General features: G+C 38.6%; 1 protein-coding gene across 1 annotated transcript; it reads right to left on the bottom strand.

Moving 5' to 3' along the window:
• Positions 1–75: 75 nt before the first annotated feature.
• On the bottom strand, positions 76–19,540 carry prkacab (protein kinase, cAMP-dependent, catalytic, alpha, genome duplicate b). The gene is made up of 11 exons (XM_084930724.1): positions 18,878–19,540; positions 17,362–17,423; positions 15,572–15,700; positions 11,888–11,986; positions 10,529–10,611; positions 9,903–10,029; positions 9,271–9,366; positions 6,815–6,937; positions 3,891–3,950; positions 3,693–3,797; positions 76–3,604 (listed from the first exon to the last, which is right to left on the bottom strand). Exons 1-11 carry the CDS (start codon positions 18,921–18,923, stop codon positions 3,479–3,481), a joined length of 1,056 nt encoding a protein of 351 aa, XP_084786850.1. The 5' UTR covers positions 18,924–19,540; the 3' UTR covers positions 76–3,478.
• Positions 19,541–20,414: the final 874 nt, after the last annotated feature.

Below are 20,414 nucleotides of genomic sequence, written 5' to 3'. Positions count from 1 at the left end.
TCCGCTCACTTTTCGGCAAACGTGCAACTTTCACGTTTCAGCTCCACACCCAAATGAGGACGCGGGAGTTCAGGAGAATTTTACAAGTAAAACTTTATTGGAATGATACTCATGTTGCAAAATATTACACTTCGTATTTTTATGTCACCGTTTCCGTGACTTTAGACGCTTCCCTTTGCAGTGTGTGTATGTGTGTGTGTATAGTATGTCTGTGGCGGGGGTTAATATGGTTTATATTGGGGTCTCATTTCCCTAAAAAGTGCGACAGTATGTACCAGCATTGTGCCTGCATGGAGAGGAAGTTGTATCACTGCAAAAACATCGAGGAGACACGTAATAATATTGTATTATAACTTCAAACATTTTGTCCATGATGATATATTCAACATTAAACCTGACATGGAGGAAATACAGCGAATGTGAAACCTCAACAGGTGATGTAAACAGTTTATTATTAATAATAATAATAATGGTTTTTAAATTAACCAATAAGCCAGCTGATGACTACAACTAGGCTTACAGCTTGCAGCTCTTGCCACCATTTATCTGCCACTATGATTTTGGCGTCAGATTCATTGATAAAATCTGGAGTTTTTCAGCTGGTTAATCTGCCTCAGTGAGAAAGAAGGGGAAACATTAATACAGGAGAGACATGTCGGATCCATGTTAGTTGCCTTGTAAGTGACTCATTTCTCTGTGAAGCCCCAGGTTTACTGTGGCAGTTGGTTTGTGGTCATTTAACTTTACTTTTGGGACTATGCCACACACAAGCACAATATCCAGTAGCCTTAAAAGTGACCCAGCATTATTGTCCTTGTCCATTTATTCTGAAATGGTGTCTCCTGTTTCAGTTGATATCTCTTTCTCTCTGTTAAATAAACTAATAAAAGGAAATTAAATACACCACATCACCCGTGTAATTCTGACAGGCCTTGTAGAGTCACAAACAGCCTGCGTTACAAACTGTACATTTATGCAGAATTTAAAGGATGTGGGAGATGTAGGACTTTGTTTTTTGGAGCCTGACCCATGCAAGGCACTAATAAGATAACGCAGCCTCTGATGCAAGTTTACTAAACAGTAAAGCTGAATCACTGGAGTGGTCCTTTAAGACCTTCAGCTGACACTGTGCTTCTGTGATGCACATTCTCAAATTGATCTTTTTTTTTAAACAAATTACCATACTGTAAATCTGGGGTCACGCACAGAGTGGGAAAAGAATGTTGATAGAAAAAATAAGTAAATATGGCAAGTGGACAATTAGCTGTGGGGGCTATTGTTCCATATTACAAATGATAGACACAAACCATTACACATAACAAATGTGTATCCTGGAGAAAATGCTTGATATATATATATATATATATATATATATATATATATATATATATATATATATATATATATGTGTGTGTGTGTGTGTGTGTGTGTGTGTGTGTGTGTGTGTGTTTTTGCTATCTGAACTGTTTCAGACTCGAGGGAAGTATGTGAATTTATATTATCCAGTTTATAACGATGGGAGAAAAACCAAAGCGCCTGTATAAATCAAATTAGGAAACCATCATTATTGTGGCACATTAAATTACAGCAATAAAGAAGGCATTTTGATGTCTGAAACGAACATCAGTGTCACTTTGTTTTATATCATAAATTGTGAATGAACAAATCCTACAGTAACAACCCTCTCTGGCCATTGCTGAAATATTCTGTGACCATAGCTCAGGAGCCAAGGAGACACTGAATACCAAAAGTGCTATTTGTTGTATTCTTCAAATCAGCAGGTTGTATACCGTGCGCTATGATTATTTTTCTCTCTTCTCGGTATTAGCTCGATTCACCGCCAGAAGCTCTAGCTTTCACTAACTTGTTAAATGGAGTGCCAGTCATCTTTACATCATCACCAACACACAAAAAACAAAACGAAACAAAAACTGTGCATGTTTAAAACACATAAACAGTAACAGAGCTGCTGTCACATATAAGACTGTCACATAGAGTGTGGTCCTACTTTACAAGTGATTAGAAGAAAGGGATGGGTAATAAGATGAGGTGAACATGAATACATATTTCCATTGAAGACCATAAAAGCGCACTATCCAAACTGCCATCAGTGACTGGTCAAAATGCTCTGAAGGCCACCAGCCGGAAGCAGTTCAAGGTAGTTTGCCTCAGGCGGTCTCTTTCAGTTGGAGTAATCAAGGGCCAAAGGCTTGATTCAGTAAGCAGAATCACTGTGGCCATTACGTAAACTCTGAGCCGAGACAGGAAGTGCTTTCATGAAAACAAAGTTGTCGAGTCAGTTAGCAAAATCAAATCTTCTGGAAGGGCAAACTGTGGAAGACGCTAACCAAAAGTCTGAATATTCCCTTTTGTTTCTCTTAATTTGAACCAGAACTTTAAATTCCCAAATCCATATCACAGATTTACCTGCTGATCCTAACGCTGTATGTTAATAAAATGTCTATTAAGTGATATGTTCAAACCTGAGATACCATTACGTTACAGTGTTTCTTTAAAACACCCTTAAAAACTGAGTTAATTCCATCCCCTTACTCGTATTTCCTTGTTTGTTAGCGTGACATGATATCATTGGAGCCACTAGTATCTAATAACATTTAAAATGGAGTACCGTAGATATGCACTAATTCTAACAATGATAAGAACGGTAGATGGATAGTTACACAGTAAACGTAACTGACTTTTTTTCCCCTTAAAACATCATCTGTCTCTCGATGAAATTTATTTTGCACACACAATGCATTCATTTTTTTTTTTGTTTTTTTTGTTGGCCCATCAAGCCTTAAGTTATGTCGTGTGTCTATGATATGAAAGGGTAAAAGTTTAAATTCTGAAGGAAAAATTGAAATAAAACTGCAAAATGTAAAGTCATCCAAGGTGAAAGTACATATGTGTGCAAGACTTATTAAACCTGCTACTTACATGCCCTTCCTGCTTAAAAAAACAAAGAGCATGTTAGCCAGTTGTCGGTTAAAATTTAAGAAACTTTTGTCCAGACTGAGACCTAAACTTGCACAAAACTCATTAGTCTTCATGTAACGACTAAGAGACTGGACTAGATCAGCACAGACAGACTGATTTCTCTTTGCTGCGGTGCGAATATGACTAAAAGATGGATTTAAAAAAAGGAAAAGGAAAAGGGAAGATCTCGGGTGAAAATGTGTAGAGGCAACTCCAAATTAGTTGGATTCTCAACACCCATGAAGCACACCTTCATTATAAAGGGATCCATAAATAAGACAGAATAATAAATAAAACACAACAAAAACACAACAGAAAAGGCAACACTGCTGGTTATCAGTCTCCTTGCTCTTTTTTCCTTCTCTATCCGATTTTTCCTCTTTGTAGCTGGTGCTTGTGATTGGACAGGAGACAGTACTTTCTCCTTATGTCTCCCACTTGACCAGCCTACCTTTGACTCTCCCTATTTCCTTCTTTCTTCCTCTCTTGCTCTCTAACTCTAGAACTCAGCAAACTCCTTGGCACATTTCTCAGTGAAGGAGACGCGAATCTCCTCCTCCTCGTAGTCGTCGAAGTTGCTGGTGTCGCCTGGTCCTTTGAACTTGGGGATGAAGGGAGCTTCCACCTAAAGTCACATAAAGGAAACTATTATAAAACAAACTGAAGGGAAGAAAAAGTCTCACATGCCACACAGTACACTCACCAAAACATACCTTTTTCTGATAAATGGCAATCCAGTCAGTTGTTGCAAACCACTTGTGTCCCTTGATATCATTGACCCCATTTTTGAGGTTTCCATAACGTTTTGTGAGATCCACCTTAAAATAACACAAACATATTTTTCTCACGGTCACATTAAAGAAAAATAAATGTAACCTAAACGTCTGAATGCCTGCGGTATTTGCTCTCACCTGTAACAGGTTCCTTAGGAGGTCTTTCAGGTCTGAACTGAAGTGAGACGGGAAACGAACCTAAGGGCAGAGCACAAAATGAGGAATGAACCAGTGATAACTTCATGTAGTGATGAGATTTAGGCTCTCGGGTTCGTTATCTTCTATAGTGAAGCACTGGTAGATTCTTATAATACAATGACATGGCTCTATGTAGTTCTGGGAAACACTAAGTACATCCTATGAATCAGTAGCTTGTAGAAGCACCTTTTCCAGCAATAACTTCCAGTAATTGTCTTGAGAGAGACTTCCCAGACTTCTCACATTGTTGTGGAGGATTTTTAGCCCACTCTTCTTTACAACGGTTGCTTCAGTTCATTGAGGCTTGCTGGCGTGTATTTGTGCACAGCTCTCGAGTTCCAGCTACAGTAATTCAATCAGGTTTAAGTATGGACTTTGACTAGGCCGTTGCAACACCTTGAACCTTCTGTTTTAGATTTGCTCGTGTGTGTGAGATGACTTTCTCGTTGGTCAACCAAGCTTCCTTTGTCGGAAAAATGGTATCACATTTGACTCTAGAATAAGCACACAATAACAGAAAAACAAAACACATCACCCCTCCACAGAGTTGATTGATGGTTTGAGGTGTACGTGCTATTATGCTGTGTCTGGTTTTCTCCAAACGTGGAGCTGTGCATGTATGGCCAAACTTGTCCGCTTTGTTCTTATGTGTCTAACAGTCTGTACTCACAACAACATTTCACGCACAGATTTATCAATGTTTTCGTAGGTTTGTATTTTACATAATTAGAAGTCCTTCAGACTGTGTGCATGAACAAATGAGGGCATGACATAGGTCTTTAAAATGAGTATTAATACTTCTACTATACCACTGCTACTTATCATTATTATTATTATTATTTTTCAGTCATCATTTACACTTGACCGTAAGGCCCCAAATACTCAGAATTACAATTAAATAAATAAATAAATAAAAAACTCAAAATAAAACATATGTAAACATAACTTCAATCATTGTCTGATGTCATAACTTATCTTCTAATATTCTCTTTTTTGACACTATACCACAGATGATGGAGAATTTTGAGGCGTATTTTTGTTTTGTTTGTTTTTATTGCCGTGCGTTTCTTATCTGGGTTTGACAGATCATGTGGTCCATGTCCTCCACCTAATTTCTTCTTTTTCCTGTAGTTTGTCTTTTTCATATCAACTGATCCACAGTGACTAGCTCAGGCTAAACATTATTCAGCACCCGAGTTATGTTTCACCCCGAAGCAGATGATTAAGAATGAGGCTGATTTATTAACATATGCATGGTGGTAAGAAAAATTGGTCAGTGTGCACCTGTCATAAATCTGACATTGATTTTCCTCATTTCTTTGTGCAGTATACCAATGTTTCCATGCACATATTAGTAAATGAGGGTCCCAGAAGTCTTATTCAGATGAAGTTTTGTAAACCTAAGCTGTGCTGCTTTGTTCTTTTTAGAAAGAAGTGGCTTTCTCTGGCAACTCTTCCAAAAAAGTCATACTTGCTCAGTCTTTTTCTATTTTTAATGTCATGAATTTTTAAGATGTTAACTTAAACCTATAGAGTCTGAGATGTAGCTTGTTGGTTCTTTGCAATCTCTCTGACCATTGGACGGTCTGACCTTGGTGGGAAATTGCTGGGAAGGCTCAGAGTGCTCTTACCACCCAGTTTCAAATATTTTTTCCACGTTTGGGCTACATCCACACATACACAGGTACTTTTTTTAATCTAAGTTGATTTCCATCCACATTTAAATGCAAAAAAAATCTTAGACACTGTCAATTTCATGCTAAAGCAACAGATGGTGATATAACCCAACCATAAAGAAATGTTGGCCAATAAAAAGCCCACAAACAATAACATGGCACACAGTCTGACATAAAAAAAGATAGGGAGAGATAAAGGTGCACAGCTTTCATGTTGCGAGAGAAAAACCTAAATGTTCCTTGTCCACACATAAATGCAGATATATAGATTTAAAAAATTTTCACCCTCAAAGGTATTTTTCAAAAGCTGTTTTCAGTGCTTCAAACTGCCACACAGTGAAAGTTAAGTTTACTAAAATACTCATATACAAGCGAACATAACTTTGGATCTGCATGATGTCAAAAGATAGCAGATAGTCTCAGTATGGTTACCTCAGGTACAGTGAACACGGTGCTATTCAAATTCTTTGTGTGAGGTGGACAGCCAATCAGAGGAAAGATGAATTAAAGAGAGGGTGGCTTCAAAGGAGGCAGAGCCAAAATAGCTTAGTTCAGACAGTCGATGAACTGAGGTGCTGTATCAAGGGTTGTTATAAAATACGTAAGGATTATTTTGGAATCTGAATCATGCAACACAACTCTATTAAAGTCCAAATATAAAATTATGGAACTGGAAATGATCACAATACTCCCCTTATAAATATACAAGAAATAAATAAAGGAAATATGCTCCTCTTACATTCTCCCTGATCAGATTTATTATGCTGGATCAAGGCTCTAACTGCCACGTTCTCTAATATGATGGCGTAAAAAAATTATGCTTTTTACACATCTGGAAACAACAATGTGTGTGGAACAAATACAATGCAAACCACAGAGTATTTTCAGAGACCAACAAAGGAAAAACATGGCTGAACAGATCAAAACAGATGCTTCTACTTGGTCTGTGTTTCTGTGGTAAAAACACATTTTTTGAAACTATACCATACCCACTCTACCACAAAAAAAAGAAAAAAACATTGCCCAAAACTCTTTCAGGATTAACCTAAAACTGAAATTTAAATACAAAGTAAACTAAAATACATTTTTACAACAAAAAAAACAACCTAATATCACATCATGAGTCATGTTCTCTTGTGTAAAGCATTAAATATTAGCACAAAATGCTAATCAGACAGTCAAACTCACCTTCCCTGAAACAATCTTTTCATAGATCTGAATGGGCTGATCAGCAAAGAAAGGCGGGTACCCTGCTGCCATCTCATAGACGAGTACACCCAATGCCCACCAGTCTACTGCTTTGTTATACCCCTGGTGGATGTAGCGGGGGCATGACAAGGATGGAGTAACGGAAGAAGAAAGAAAAAACATTAAGTTAATTTAAGATAAAATATAAAATGACGCAGTAAATGTATATATATTTCATCATATGTCTGTAATGAATTGTGTACACAGGTAATATCAACAAATGCACCAATTCCCCAGACAAAAAAAAAACCCCACTGAAAATAAATAATGAACTATCTTGATAGTCTGTTATTTACAGTAAAATTACAAATCAATAAAGTGGCTTGTTTTATTCCACATAATTAATTGTCAACTCAGTATCTCCAGATTATAAAGTGTTATATAAAGGATGCATCCTTACACAGTAAGGATGCATTCACAACCTGTTAGCCTTAGTTACTGTCAGTTACTGGACAGCTTGTGTCTACACGTGTCTGTATCATAGTTAGTACACATGGTTGGAGTACTTGGACCAAACCTTTAAAAGGTCCACTCACACTACACTCGAGGTCCCAAATGAATTCCTATATACATGGTCTCAGAGATTCAATTTCATTCAATCCTTATTCCAATCTAACTACATATTAGCTTTCCAAGATATCTTACACTCCATATGTTTTCCTAATGCAAAGTGCAGATATGTACTGGTACAATGTTCGACGCTCACATTAAGCATAGCCAAACTTTTAAAATAATAAGGCTTCAGACAGCTTCCAACACCCAGTTTCTGGCACTCTGTTTAAGCTTGTGGATCTGCATGATGACAAAGACCCCAAGAGTTAATATGGTCATCTCAGATACACAGCTTTTGCCTGAGCACATAAGCCCCACCCACCTGCTATTCAAATCATTCATTTGTGAGTTGACTTAAAGCGAGGGTGGCCTCAAAGGGAGAGGAGTGAAAACTTGTTTCAGTCACAGTGGAGGAACTGAGGGGCTGCACCAAGTCCCAGAATAAGACAAATGATTACCTCGAACTGTGAATCATGCAAAACTACGATAATAAAATAAAAAAAAAAAAAATACAGAGCACGAAATAAAGAGAATAGCTCCATTTTAATAATGGGATGCCTTTGAGACAAAAAGCTTGTCTGTTAAGACTAAATTTGGTGACTTGTGGTACATTTTATTATATACACTGGATTTAATAATTGCTTTAATGACTTTTCCTGTCTGATTGTAAACATATATTTGTAAGAGGAGACTTGGGTTCCCGATTTTATAAAGATCTAGTAGTTCAGTCATTTAGCGGAAACCTCACTTACATTATAGTTTGGATTTATTTGAATTAAAAGTTTAGCCACATTATTTAGTATTGTTTATAATATTGGGCACTACCATTCAACACCATTTGGATGAACTACTTTATATAATTATTTGTGTAACATTTAAAAGTTGCTTATTTAACGCCTCCACCCATCTCTGACAGCAATTTTTGATCCTACCTTCAACTGTTGGGGAAAAAAATGAGGAATGTGAATGTGGCAGTCTTCCAGTGACCTGAGCTACAGAGAGCACAGTGAAAATACTCTCCCATCATTTTGGCGTTTAAGAAAGAGAAACTTGAACCTGCTTGTCACTCACAGAGTCTATAGATCACAACCCACCAGGGTTACAAAGCCCATAAATGTCTCTATATACAAACTGCAGCACTTCAAATGTTATTTTAATGCTTATTGCACAATTTTAAAGTTGCTGGCACGTAAGCTTCCCAAAGCCTGGCACCTAATGAGGATGCTGCCAGTCTGTGCAAACAACAATATTCTTAATGAGTTTTGTCACCAGTGTTTTGCTAACATATGTCAAACACTGAAGAGAACTGTGTGTTCTCTACTCAGGAGTACACAACTTCTCATCTGTGTGCACACACATTCATAGAGCATCTGGGGTGGGACTGATACAGACAGATGGGCATGTTTTTGTGTCACAATGCTCCCAGTATCTTAAAGCGTATATGCACATGTAGAGTGAACCGCAATTTGCTTGTCAAAAGTACTGCTAAAACATGTCCTGCTAGGATTATTTATATGACTGTATATTACTGCAGATTATTCGTGTGATCAGCTTTAAATTCACAGGGGTGTAACGCTGGTATTATAGTTTGCAAGTAAGCAAAGTAAGCTATTGGACCTTCACATATTTTCACGGAATTTTTAGGACTTGTCCTGACAGAAAAACCAACAGTTATGCATTTGTCTTCCAGTTGGACTCCAAGCAAACCGGAAAAATGTATAATAGAAACAATCTTTCCTATGAGGTACCTACAGCTATCCACAAGTGAATATAATCCTAGCCTTAAAAAACGAAGAAGCCTCTACCCCAAGCTTAAAGTTAGTTCAGCTGGCTGCCAAGCGCACCTTGCTGAGAATGATCTCTGGAGCCAGATATTCTGGGGTGCCACACAGTGTCCAGGTCCGGCCCTTCACACGTTTGGCAAAGCCAAAATCTGTAACCTAAAAGGGGACAAAGAACAATGACAACGACAGTGAGTAAAAAAAAAAAAAGAATAATAAAAAAAACAAACAAGAAAAAAAAGAAAAAGAAAAAGAAAGAAAATTCAAATAGGCTAAATAACACCACATGAAAGGCAGCAAGAAAGAGAGGCACTAAAAACAGCCGCATCAAGGGAAATTGTCACCAGCTGTTATGCAACAGTTCGCCACTAGAGGGTGGTACACCAGCACACAGAGACGATTCCAGAGTGAAGAACACCTTTGTAAGGTTAACAAATCTCACACTGAAAATAAATGTCCTCATATCTGTTGAGCTGTACGTGGCATAAAATATTCTAATTTTGAGCTCTAGAAAACTCTTACTGTGATGATAGTTTTAAAATATTTAAGTAAAAAGATGTTAGATAAATGGAATAAAACAGATGGATTAATGTGTGCTAAAAAAAATTACTGTCAGTTGCAGACATAATAAATATGGAACACAAATGCATCAGCAGGGTCTGTGAAGGATAAATAATTAACAGTAAGTTTGTTACCTGTATGTAGCCCTGTTGGTCTATGAGCAGGTTTTCAGGTTTCAGGTCTCTGTAGATCAGGTCCAAAGCATGGAGATACTCAAAGGTCAGAACGATTTGAGCAGCGTAAAACCGAGCGTGAGGCTCACTGCACATAAACACAACGAGACAAAAGGGGATCTGTTTGGTGATCGAACAGTAGAGATGACTTGAGTCTAGCATAGAGATGAGAAGAGCTGGAAATACTGCTGTAGGTTAGGAGACATGATAGAAGAAAGAATACTGAATGGGAATTAATACGTGGAAAAGATGTAGGCAAGCAATACTCTACATTATACTATAATCTGAAATAGCATGACATTTGTTTGCTGCTTTAGGATAAGCCAGATCATCTTGCAACTTTGGACTAAGCTGTTAATTAAGTTATAATGTCATGTAACTCTAGACATGGATAGTATAATAATTCTTCTGGGGGAAAAAAGGCTTTTAAATCTTATTTTGCGACACAGTATCCAAACTTTTCTAGAGTTGTTGTGCTTTGTGCCTATGTAGAATACAAGATAACAGAAATGCTTTCAAAGTCCACTGTTTACTCTTGTAGCAATCCACAAAATGCTTCTGGATATAAACTTTATTCAAACACTGACCTAAATCTGCCAATTCTCCGTAGATGGGAAAACATCTCGCCACCTGGCACATACTCCATCACCATGTAGAGGTTAGTGTTGTCCTGCGGAAAGGAGGACGAAGGTTAGTGGCACTCACACAAACACACAAACGCATGCCCATATATGGATGCACTTCAGGTACACACATATACAGCAGTTACAACTCAATTACGTGAGCTAAAAAAGAGAAGAGCAATTTCACCAGTTACCAAATTGTTTAATCTAGCTGGTATTTTGCTAGTTAGCATTAACTGACTATTATTTATAGTATTGCCATATAAATAATAAAATGCTTTAACCCAGGAACGTTACTGAAGGCCTGGTTTGTATATTGTGTGTTGTTTATATCACAGTTTTGCAAGATATAAGTAGTGTAACCGACTAACACAAATCACACTGCGTATGTTTTGTTCTTGTTGACTCTTCCTCCTGTGTGTAGGACAACACACGTGGACCGGAATATTCTGTTAATAGGTTTATTTAAGGTGTCTAGGATAGTCAATCCCTGGCTTTCCAGGTGCATCTAAACAGCTTAACCTGAATAAGGCATTAATTGGAGTATAGCCATCAGCAGGATTAGTCTGTGCACGTCCATGTCACACGCTCATGTGACATCTAAAGCCAACTTCACCATGTACTTACATACAACTCAACAGGACTGACAGTGGTGATGGAAGGGGTAGTAGACTGAAAGATTAATGCACTATAAATTATTTAATTTTAATCATTAAAACAATCAGAGTTGGTGCTCAATTTTCAAAAATATTACAAATAGGCTTCTCATCTGCTGGCCATCTACTTGTAAACACTTCCAAGAGGTCTTTAAAAACATGCAGACTTAATGTGACCACTTAGTTCATAGTTTGAATAAATAAAGCAAATTATTTTTTGAATTAACTAATTTGTCCGTGAGTTGTCGTTTGTAGTAACCAAACCATCATTGGATCTGTAACAAATTTTAGCCGTTTTCTGCTTATTATTGTTTCAGAATCATTTTAAGTACAGGTATGCATAACACATGTTAAATAAAGCACTGACCATTGCCAGCAGTGACCAAAGTAACAACTAGCAGTTGAAAATAGTATTTAGTGGCAAGTTAGTAACTTCAGGAGTTGGTTGAGACCAGCACAAAGATGGATATATATTAATCAGGCAGCTAAGAAACAGCTTCGAATGGATCATAACATTTGTCTGTGGCTTTGCAATGAATTAATAAGCGAAACTTTGCTAAAGAGTTCTTTTAATGTTATTTTAATTGTGTGAGAAATTAAGCAGTCACTCGCTGTCATCAAACAACCACAGGCATGTGTGCTCTCACACACCTAAAATAATCCGTACCTTGAATGAGTACTCTAACCGCACCAGAAAAGGGAAGCTGACAGCCTGAAGAATCCTCTTCTCATTTAGAGTGTGCTCTATCTGCTTGAGCTTGACCACCTGAAAGGCAGAGAGAGACAGAAAGAAGAAGGAGAGAGAGAGCGAGAGAGAGACATTTTACCCAGTAAGACAAGAGTGTGAAATTTAAGGCAAATATGAAACTAGCAATTTTCATTTAAATACATATCTGTTAAGACATCTCTCACAGGTTGAAGTAATATGATGCTGCCTATGGCCCAATCATCACAATATTTGAGTGTTTTTGCAATTGGAGGATTATAACATGGGTGTCTGTGGCACCATTACTGGAAAAAATGCTGTATTAAGTTACTGATAATGCAAACCGAACATTTCCTACTGCTGCATCTTCCCATTAAAACCATTTAACTTTTGAAAAATGAGTTTGCTTTTATTATGAAGTATCAGCTGGAAATGCATTGTGTTTTTTACTGTTATCATTCATTAAAAATGGATCAACAAAACAATATAACTGACATATTTCTTTGACAGCAGATCAGTTTGAGATACTGCAGAAAGTAATGGAACAAGAAGCAACAGCCAGAGTGAGCTGTAAGCGCTGCAGGCAAAAGACTGCACACCTCCAACAAACTTCTTTCACTGTACCCTCCTGCTGACATTCAAAATCATATCTCAGCTGCTCACCAAATGATAAAAAGACTCTTACTTATTACATTACTTCTTTATGAAAAGACAGTAGTATTACTGTCTCCAAAATTGTGTAACTTTAACAAACAGAAACTCCAGGTACAGCAAGACATCTGTGGCATTTACGAAAACAACCTGAAGTCCGTATTCTCAAGATTTCCCTCCATAATTAAGACTATAGGCCAGTGTGCTATTGTGCCATGTCTTTGAACTTTAAAATAACTATGAAACGTGTTGGGGTTTCATGGGAAATCAGCTTAGAGTTAGAAGTAGTTTAGATGAAAGGAGGTTGCAAGGCGGATAGTGTAAAATTCAACAGGAAACAACAGTTTGTGGCAGATTTTTGGCTGGGAAGACTTATGAACATATTCTACATCACCAGTTACAACAAGGCTGCATCGGAAAGGTGGCAGCACCTGGTTAAAATAGTATTCTCTTTTAAACCTCACTTGGTATGCCACTTGGGCCTCTCTGGCGAGACCAATCACAGATACTCCATTTCCACCACTTCCATCTGTAACAGACCAATCACTTCAAGGACACAGGCTTGCCCGACCCCCTTTATAATAGGCCCCGGCCCCACACCAGGCATTCTTGCTTTCTTCCCTGTGAAGATCATTAGAGCTTAACCAGTGATCCTGGACCAAGGTTATCCACTTAACAGTGTACAGATCCAGTTGTGAAAGGTATTCCCTGAACGTTTCTGGTTTCAGGATTACTAACATAAATATTTTATTTAATTATATTTTAATTACGTCAATATATTTTGGTGCCTATGGGTGCCACTGCATTCTCTCAGGGAAATGGTAGTGGTAGCAAGGTTAGGGACGTTGCTTTTGCTGGTTGAATATCTCAGGGACCCCCCCCCCCCCAAACCCCTCTGAATCACTTATGTGGGTGTCAAACATGCAAAGGCGTCACATGGGCAGACAGAATCCTGGAGTCGCATTTGCAAGTGCCCAGGGCCTCAAAAGCCGATCCCTGTCTTTCTGACACTGCAGCGAAGCTGAGCAACATACCCAGCTCAGGTTGCACTTGCTGGGGGGATATGATCAAAGACCCCAAGGCTGAACTTACTCCTTTTTTAATCAGCTCCTCAACTCCAAGGAGGAAGAAGATGAGGATGAGTTAAAAAGTATCTTCTGATGATAATGATGACGATGAGGAGGATGTCATTTTCCCTCCTATCCAGGCATTGTGGCCATTTTCCATCTTCCCCATAAGGTCACGCTTATATATATGATATGCAAGCATGTAATAGCCAGTGTCCCAGGAGGTGTCCTCTCTGCAGATGGATATGAGATGTCATCTGAGTCCCAGTCACAATTTCTCTAAATATCTGGTAGCTATGTCTCACTGGAGTGACCCAAAATTGTTCATAACCAGTGTCCTCTTATGTATCGTGGTTATGAGGAAACAGATGCTTGATTGAAAGGTTAGAAGGCTGTTTTTGAGGGGAGGGCTGTCAGTGGTACCTGGCCCCAGAGACTCATATAAATTAGCAAGAGCTGATGGCAATTACCCTAAACTGAGGCACAAAGGCAAGTTTAGGCCTTCAGGGATTTTTTGGTATCTTGCCATAGTTCCTGTTTGCAGTCCCTTCCCCTGCCTTTGTGCCGAGGTTTAGGGAATCTAGCTTAGCTTTTCATTAGGGCTGTGACACTAGACGGTGGAGGCTATAGTGATGGCATGATTACCAGTGCAACCAGCATTCACCAGCATCCACATTCTACCAGAGAAATGGCTTTCTTGTGGGGCCTTGTTAAGGGTGTTTCTGTGGATTACATCTTTGTTATTGCTAGTTGGGCATCCCACACATTTTTTAATTTGTACTGTTCTGATGTAACTGCGTCCTCACTTGCATGCTCAGGCCTTAATGAGGCCTGCTAGCTGAACGTTGGGGTTGGTGTGAGGTGTCGGCCTTCGAGGTGCTATTGGCAGGAGAGCATGCAATTTGGGAGTGAGCTACATTTCCAATAGTGCGATACCAAGTAAAGCTTAAAAGGCAATGTTTGTTTACCAGGGTAACCCCAGTTCTCTGAAAACTGAGGGAGTTATTTCATCGCATTGCCCTATTTGCATATGCAAAAATGGCTTGTGTGGGGCCAGAGGCTATTTTTAAAATGGTTTGGGGACCCTATGTCCTTGAAGTGATTTGGTCTGTCTTAGATAGATGCGATGGTAGTTTAGCTTCTGTGAAAGTATTGGGTTTACCCTGGGAGATGACCCTGTGGACCAAAAACTCCATCTAAATTGTTTATTAAAGTTAATTTTCAGTACAACAATATGGTGCTATGTATGCAGAGGCAATAAATAAATAAATAAATAAAAGTATAATGCCCACCTCCCTGAAACAAGTGCAACATAGACTTTTTTGTGAAAACAGCCATAGCAAAACAACACCATCGTGTTCATGTACATTCACTCTCACTCTCTCAGGCATGTGTTCTGTCAGTAGTACTTGCAGAAGACTGTAAATTCATGGATTACCTTCATGTCCCTACTGATGCAAAAATTATTTTGCCAGTACTTTAATACAGCATGACACATAGATAGATATAGATATTCATTCTGATTTTGATCTTGCTAAAATCCCAATCTCAGTGTTTTATCAATAAGATGATAATTAAGCCATAATATAATTATATTGTGGATTAATTATCATCTTATTCACAGATTAAGTCAAAGATTTATTTTAACTGAATATTAAAATTACTCTGGTGTTATCCACGTAAAGACAACCTCCGCTCTGTCAGTGTAACTAATCCCTGCTTTCAGCACAAGTGGGTTCAGATAATAATTTCACCTGTATTTGAAGGGCCTTTAACAAAATGCATAAAAGAATAAAATCTTCTGAGTGCAGTATTCACATCAATTACATTTCTGTTTTCTGTGGGAAGACTAACTAAAAAATGGATGGGAGCGCATTTAAACACCCCAATCCCTCTGTGATTCTGGTGACCCCTGACCCAGACTGACCTTCTGCTTGTTGAGGATCTTCATCGCATAATGTTGTCCCGTTTCTCTGTGCTTCACCAGCATAACACGACCAAATGAGCCCGTGCCCAGGGTTTTCAACCTCTCAAACTGCTCCAGGCAAGCAGTGTTCTGAACAGACAAAACAAAAACGGTTAGCTGATTTTTGTGAAAATGGGATATTTAGGGTCATGTTGCTGGTAGCGAGTTTTTATTTTCAGCTACTCGTGTGCTCACATTTACCACTAATTCTTGTATTTTCATGGTATATATTCTTTGCACGTCATAAACAAATATGCAATAGATAATATATATAAATTAATATATTTGGTATGTATGGTTTATAATTTCTTAATAGAAAGTAATACACATGTGCATACAGGATACAATGTAAATTTGAAGAACAATAAAGAAAAAACTTTTACTCATGTTTGTGGTACCTGAACTGTTTCTCAGGCTCAGATGGTCCCAGAAACTTATTTATCATAAATAATTGATGTTTTCCTACATAGAATCAAATCATGCCTACCACTCATATATTTTTAGATACTGCCATAGACGTTTTTGCATACATATGTGATAAATATTGGTTTAGGCTTAGATATTCAGCTTTATCTCAAAAGTCAAAACAAAAATATTGCCTTCACTGCAATTTTTATACCCAGTGCCATAATTTGAGCTGCTCAAGTGTAATTGGATCATTGCTACATAACCTGTTTCACTGACAGCTGTGGGTTGTTTCTTCATTACTTCTTCCTAAGCATATTAAAAAAAATAAAGTTTTGGAGATGATTTCAAGTGTGGTACATGCATTTGGGAGCTATGAACCCACAACATGTGTTTGAAAGAGCTCTCATTTCAAGTGAAACAAGCTATCCTTGAGATCCATTTAAAAAAATGCAGTACTGGTGAGCTTTGCTCAGTATTACAGTATTGTAATGGGCCCTTTTTATCATTGTGTTAATTTGTCCATTTGACAATCTGAAAATAATAAATAAAATTGAATAAAAATTCAGTATATTTTTTAACCTCACATTCATCATTTAACTTCAATAAGCTTAAATAAATACAAAAATAATAAACCAGTGTCCCAAAACATACGGAGAAAATTATATACAGTATAAATTAAAACAATGTTGATACAGATTTATGTATATTTAATGGTTTAATTAATGTCTATGAAGAATATTAGGTGATCTAAAACAAGTGAATAAAAAAAAAAACCCCACACACATAGCTTTAGGGTTGATACAGTTGACATTGCCCTGGAGATATTTTCTAACTTTCTTACTCATACTGCATACAATATGAAATATGTATACTGAATTTAAATTTGCAGCATTAAATATGACAAAACATATGGAGTTGTTTTATGTCACAGTTTACTTGAAACAGTAACTTGCATTTTAAAAACAGTCAGACAGTAGCATCATCACTAACCAATAGCCAATAAACAATAAAACTGATGCTATTTACAAACAAATTTATTTATACCGCCATCTGTATATATTAAAATTATCATTTTCTATCATTTGCATAAAGTGATAGCTGGTAATACTGAACAAATAAACAATAAAGACATGAAACAAGTGAAATTTCAGTAGCTATGATTGGCATTTTCAAAAACAGCAGCCCACACAGAAGTAATGTATATATTTCTTTGGCCATACAGAATTGGGAGTGAAAATTCTGTTTTTCTAACATGCAAACAAAGTTAGGATTAAATTACAAACAATAAATCCTGTGTATCATATTTCTGAAGCTTAGTGGGCAGACTTAGTACACACACTAACCTGTGCAGGATTCTCCCACTTTTTGAGGAAGTCCTCTTTGGCTTTAGCAAGGAATTCCTTGACTGTGGAAAAAACACACACCAGTGTTTACATAAGAAAGGCTTTAGTGGGGCATCTGTGTGTATACAGAAAGTGAAAAAACAGCAAAATAAAGAAACAGAACACCTACTTTATTGTCTGAAGTCAACAGCACACAACAGCACAAAAATTGTCAACAGCACACAACAGCACAAAAATTGTTAATTAAATCAAATTTTATTCATATCCATCATAAAACCACCTGCTCAAAACTATTACTCACAAAGACCCAGTGGCTACATGGATGATTTGTCAGTGTGTATAAAGTTTTGAGACGTACACTGATCGTCTTATCTGTCTGTAAGGTAATTCAGGCTGTTGGGATTTTTCTAAATGTACAGCAATTAGTCCAGATATGGCTGATAGTCTGAAAACTACATGCAGAATATTCTCAAGTGCAAAAAAAAATACCTGAACTTGAAATCTCATGAACAAGTATACTCATTTAAAAGCTTAAATCCCAGGACACATTTCAAAACACTTGTTGACCTATTAACTATCAACACTTTCCCTTCTCACCTTCACTAAAAGTGTCAGCTGCTCAGTGACCAGTATGCATTTATACCAAGTAACTATGCCATATACTTAGATGTCTTGATTTAAATGTCAAGCATTTAAGCCTTTTGGAATAACTGTTTCTTTGATTTTCTTAAAAAGAAATCAATCACAGTATTCAGATTTACTCCAGTTTGTGACACATACATAACTAAATAAACCTTTACATATCATTTCCTAGTAAATTGCTATTTCAAAAATGATGAATTTAAAAACAAACACAAAAGTATAACCCCAGACATGAGCACACTCATCCTTCTATATTTGGACTTACAGTACAGCAGACAATCAGACTAGCTCAGTGTCAATCTGCAAACCTTAAGGGGGTTCACCAAACAAAATAGCCCCCACAGTTTCAGCAGCATCTCTTTCCAGAGACAACAGGCACTGTGCGTTTGGGAAATATCTGACACATAGCTTGTTGTGATCTCGCCAAGATTTGAGTACAAGAGGATGTGAAGTTGCCAAGATTCTTGCAGCTTACAATAGCTGTTGGTTGTTTTGCACCTCGTGAAGTGATTTGGCTATGGAAACTGTACTACCACCTGCTTTATTATAAAGCAGCATCAACTGAATCCAAAGAAAAAGCTCTGTTCAAAGCGGAATACTACTACTGAGCACCTATTCATCTGTCTCTATATTATGAGGTTAGTTAATTGAAATGTAGCTGCCTAATTTGGGTTCTTGAAAGCTATCCTGACACAGGCTTATTTAAGGACTGAGCAGGATGAGTGGATCTTTTTAAATCAGACAGCAGAAATAGGCCGCTGCATGGAATGTTAACTGAAGCTAACATAGCCGCTGTGTCACACCGTCTCTGGTGATTTCGTGAGTCTGGAACAGAGCAATGTGTTATGTGTAGCGTACAGGCGACGGTACCCACCGCTTTCCATCTCGCTGCCCTTCCTGGCCGTGGGCGCGTTGCCCATGATGACAACCTGTCAACGGGCGATCCGTGGCTTTTTGGCCGCCCTGCAGCCTTCTCAAGCCGATCTAATCTCGATTAGGTCTGTTCGGTATTTTCTAAATCCAAAAGCACCAAGCGTTAACTCCGAGGTCTTGGTCTTTAATAGCCTGGCAGCTGCTGATGCGGTGCCAGGGCGAGACGAGATGGTAAAGCGGGCTCACTCACTCCTCAGTCATCAGCAACCGGCAACCGATATATAGTTCAAATCCACGGGGAGGATACCTTTGAGGTATCTCGGTCGTTGGGGCTTCACTGGACCGTAAGGCCGAGCTCGGCGCAGATGGCCTGAACACGGAGGATCCAGTCTTCGCCTGTCCCTCCTTGCAGCCCCCGCCGAACGAGCCCCCCCGGCTCCCCACCTCTCCCCAGCCTAAAGAAAAACGACACCAGAGGCGGGGACGCGATATTCTTAGCCCAAGAGCCGCCACTTTTTGTTACCAAACCCAGCTTTTAAAAATTAAACCTCGGCGGGGTCCGACGACGACGGGAATTCACCCAAATCAACATTGGCCCCCCGTAGCCTCGGAGACGAGCGAGATGACGGAACTACAGTCGACTGAACGTCCCGCCTACTAGCCAGAACCGGTTTTTGATTGACAGCTGCAACCAGCCCGCGGATTGGCAACCTATGTATGCCGGTATCCCACGGAAGGCACTGATTGGCTCTTCGCAATCCATCAAGAGCGGCACCATCCTACCGCCCTACACAAAGCGAGTGAGGGGAACGTCACCGATTATTTTCCTCCCGACGACATACCCGCCCACTTTTCCTGGTTTCCGTCCTCCATTGGCTCGATGAGGGCGAACCGTGGGAATCTCGGCGAATGTGAAGATGTCCATTGGCTCTGAGTAACGATTGGCAGGTAGAAAAAAAAAAACCCTCTTCAGCCCCCCACTCCCACCGCCACCAAGCGACTGATACACGTTTGGCCAAGTGACGTCAACCGCGAGCTATTTTTAGAAATGTTGGTCAGAATTTAACGCACGCGCGGCGCGGTCGGGCTGGCAGGACTTCTAAACATTTCGCAGACCGCCGTGCGTTAAATGATGAGTGTATTTAGTGAGAAATAATATTAGGAAACAAGACGATCTTTCTAAACACTCAGAGAGATACCGTCTCTCTGAATGTTTTACAGCCTCCTTCAACACAGCACATCCACCCCAGCACCTGGAACACCTGCAGGCTTAGCCTACCATATGACCGAGAGTCCTTTTATGAACGGGACCTTCAAAAGGCTCGGTTTCACATGGATTTGCATCTGAATATCTAATTTCAATAACAATTTCACCTTGTGTTGGTAATAAAAAAAAAAAAAACTTATGGTATGAAAAAACATCCATTCTATGAATACGAGATCTCTCAGCTGTTGCAGGGTTTGACACCATCATTTGGGCTCACACGACACCACCACGGTTATGTAAAATGGACTCAAAAACCAAATCACTAATTCTG

This window comes from Perissodus microlepis, chromosome 6 (assembly GCF_051167445.1).
Source record: "Perissodus microlepis isolate ML-2025 ecotype Zambia chromosome 6, ASM5116744v1, whole genome shotgun sequence".
NCBI lineage: Eukaryota > Metazoa > Chordata > Actinopteri > Cichliformes > Cichlidae > Perissodus > Perissodus microlepis.
Note: the sequence above shows the minus strand (reverse complement) of the source record. Positions and strands in the feature narration are given on the sequence as shown.

Excerpts from the sequence above, each read along its gene's own strand:
- prkacab (XM_084930724.1), bottom strand. The coding sequence starts at position 18,923 with ATGGGCAACGCGCCCACGGCCAGGAAGGGCAGCGAGATGGAAAGCG. Across the intron at positions 10,612-11,887 it reads GGTTAGAGTACTCATTCAAG|GACAACACTAACCTCTACAT; the intron begins GTACGGATTATT and ends TCCTTTCCGCAG. Across the intron at positions 10,030-10,528 it reads CGGAGAATTGGCAGATTTAG|TGAGCCTCACGCTCGGTTTT; the intron begins GTCAGTGTTTGA and ends GTTTATGTGCAG.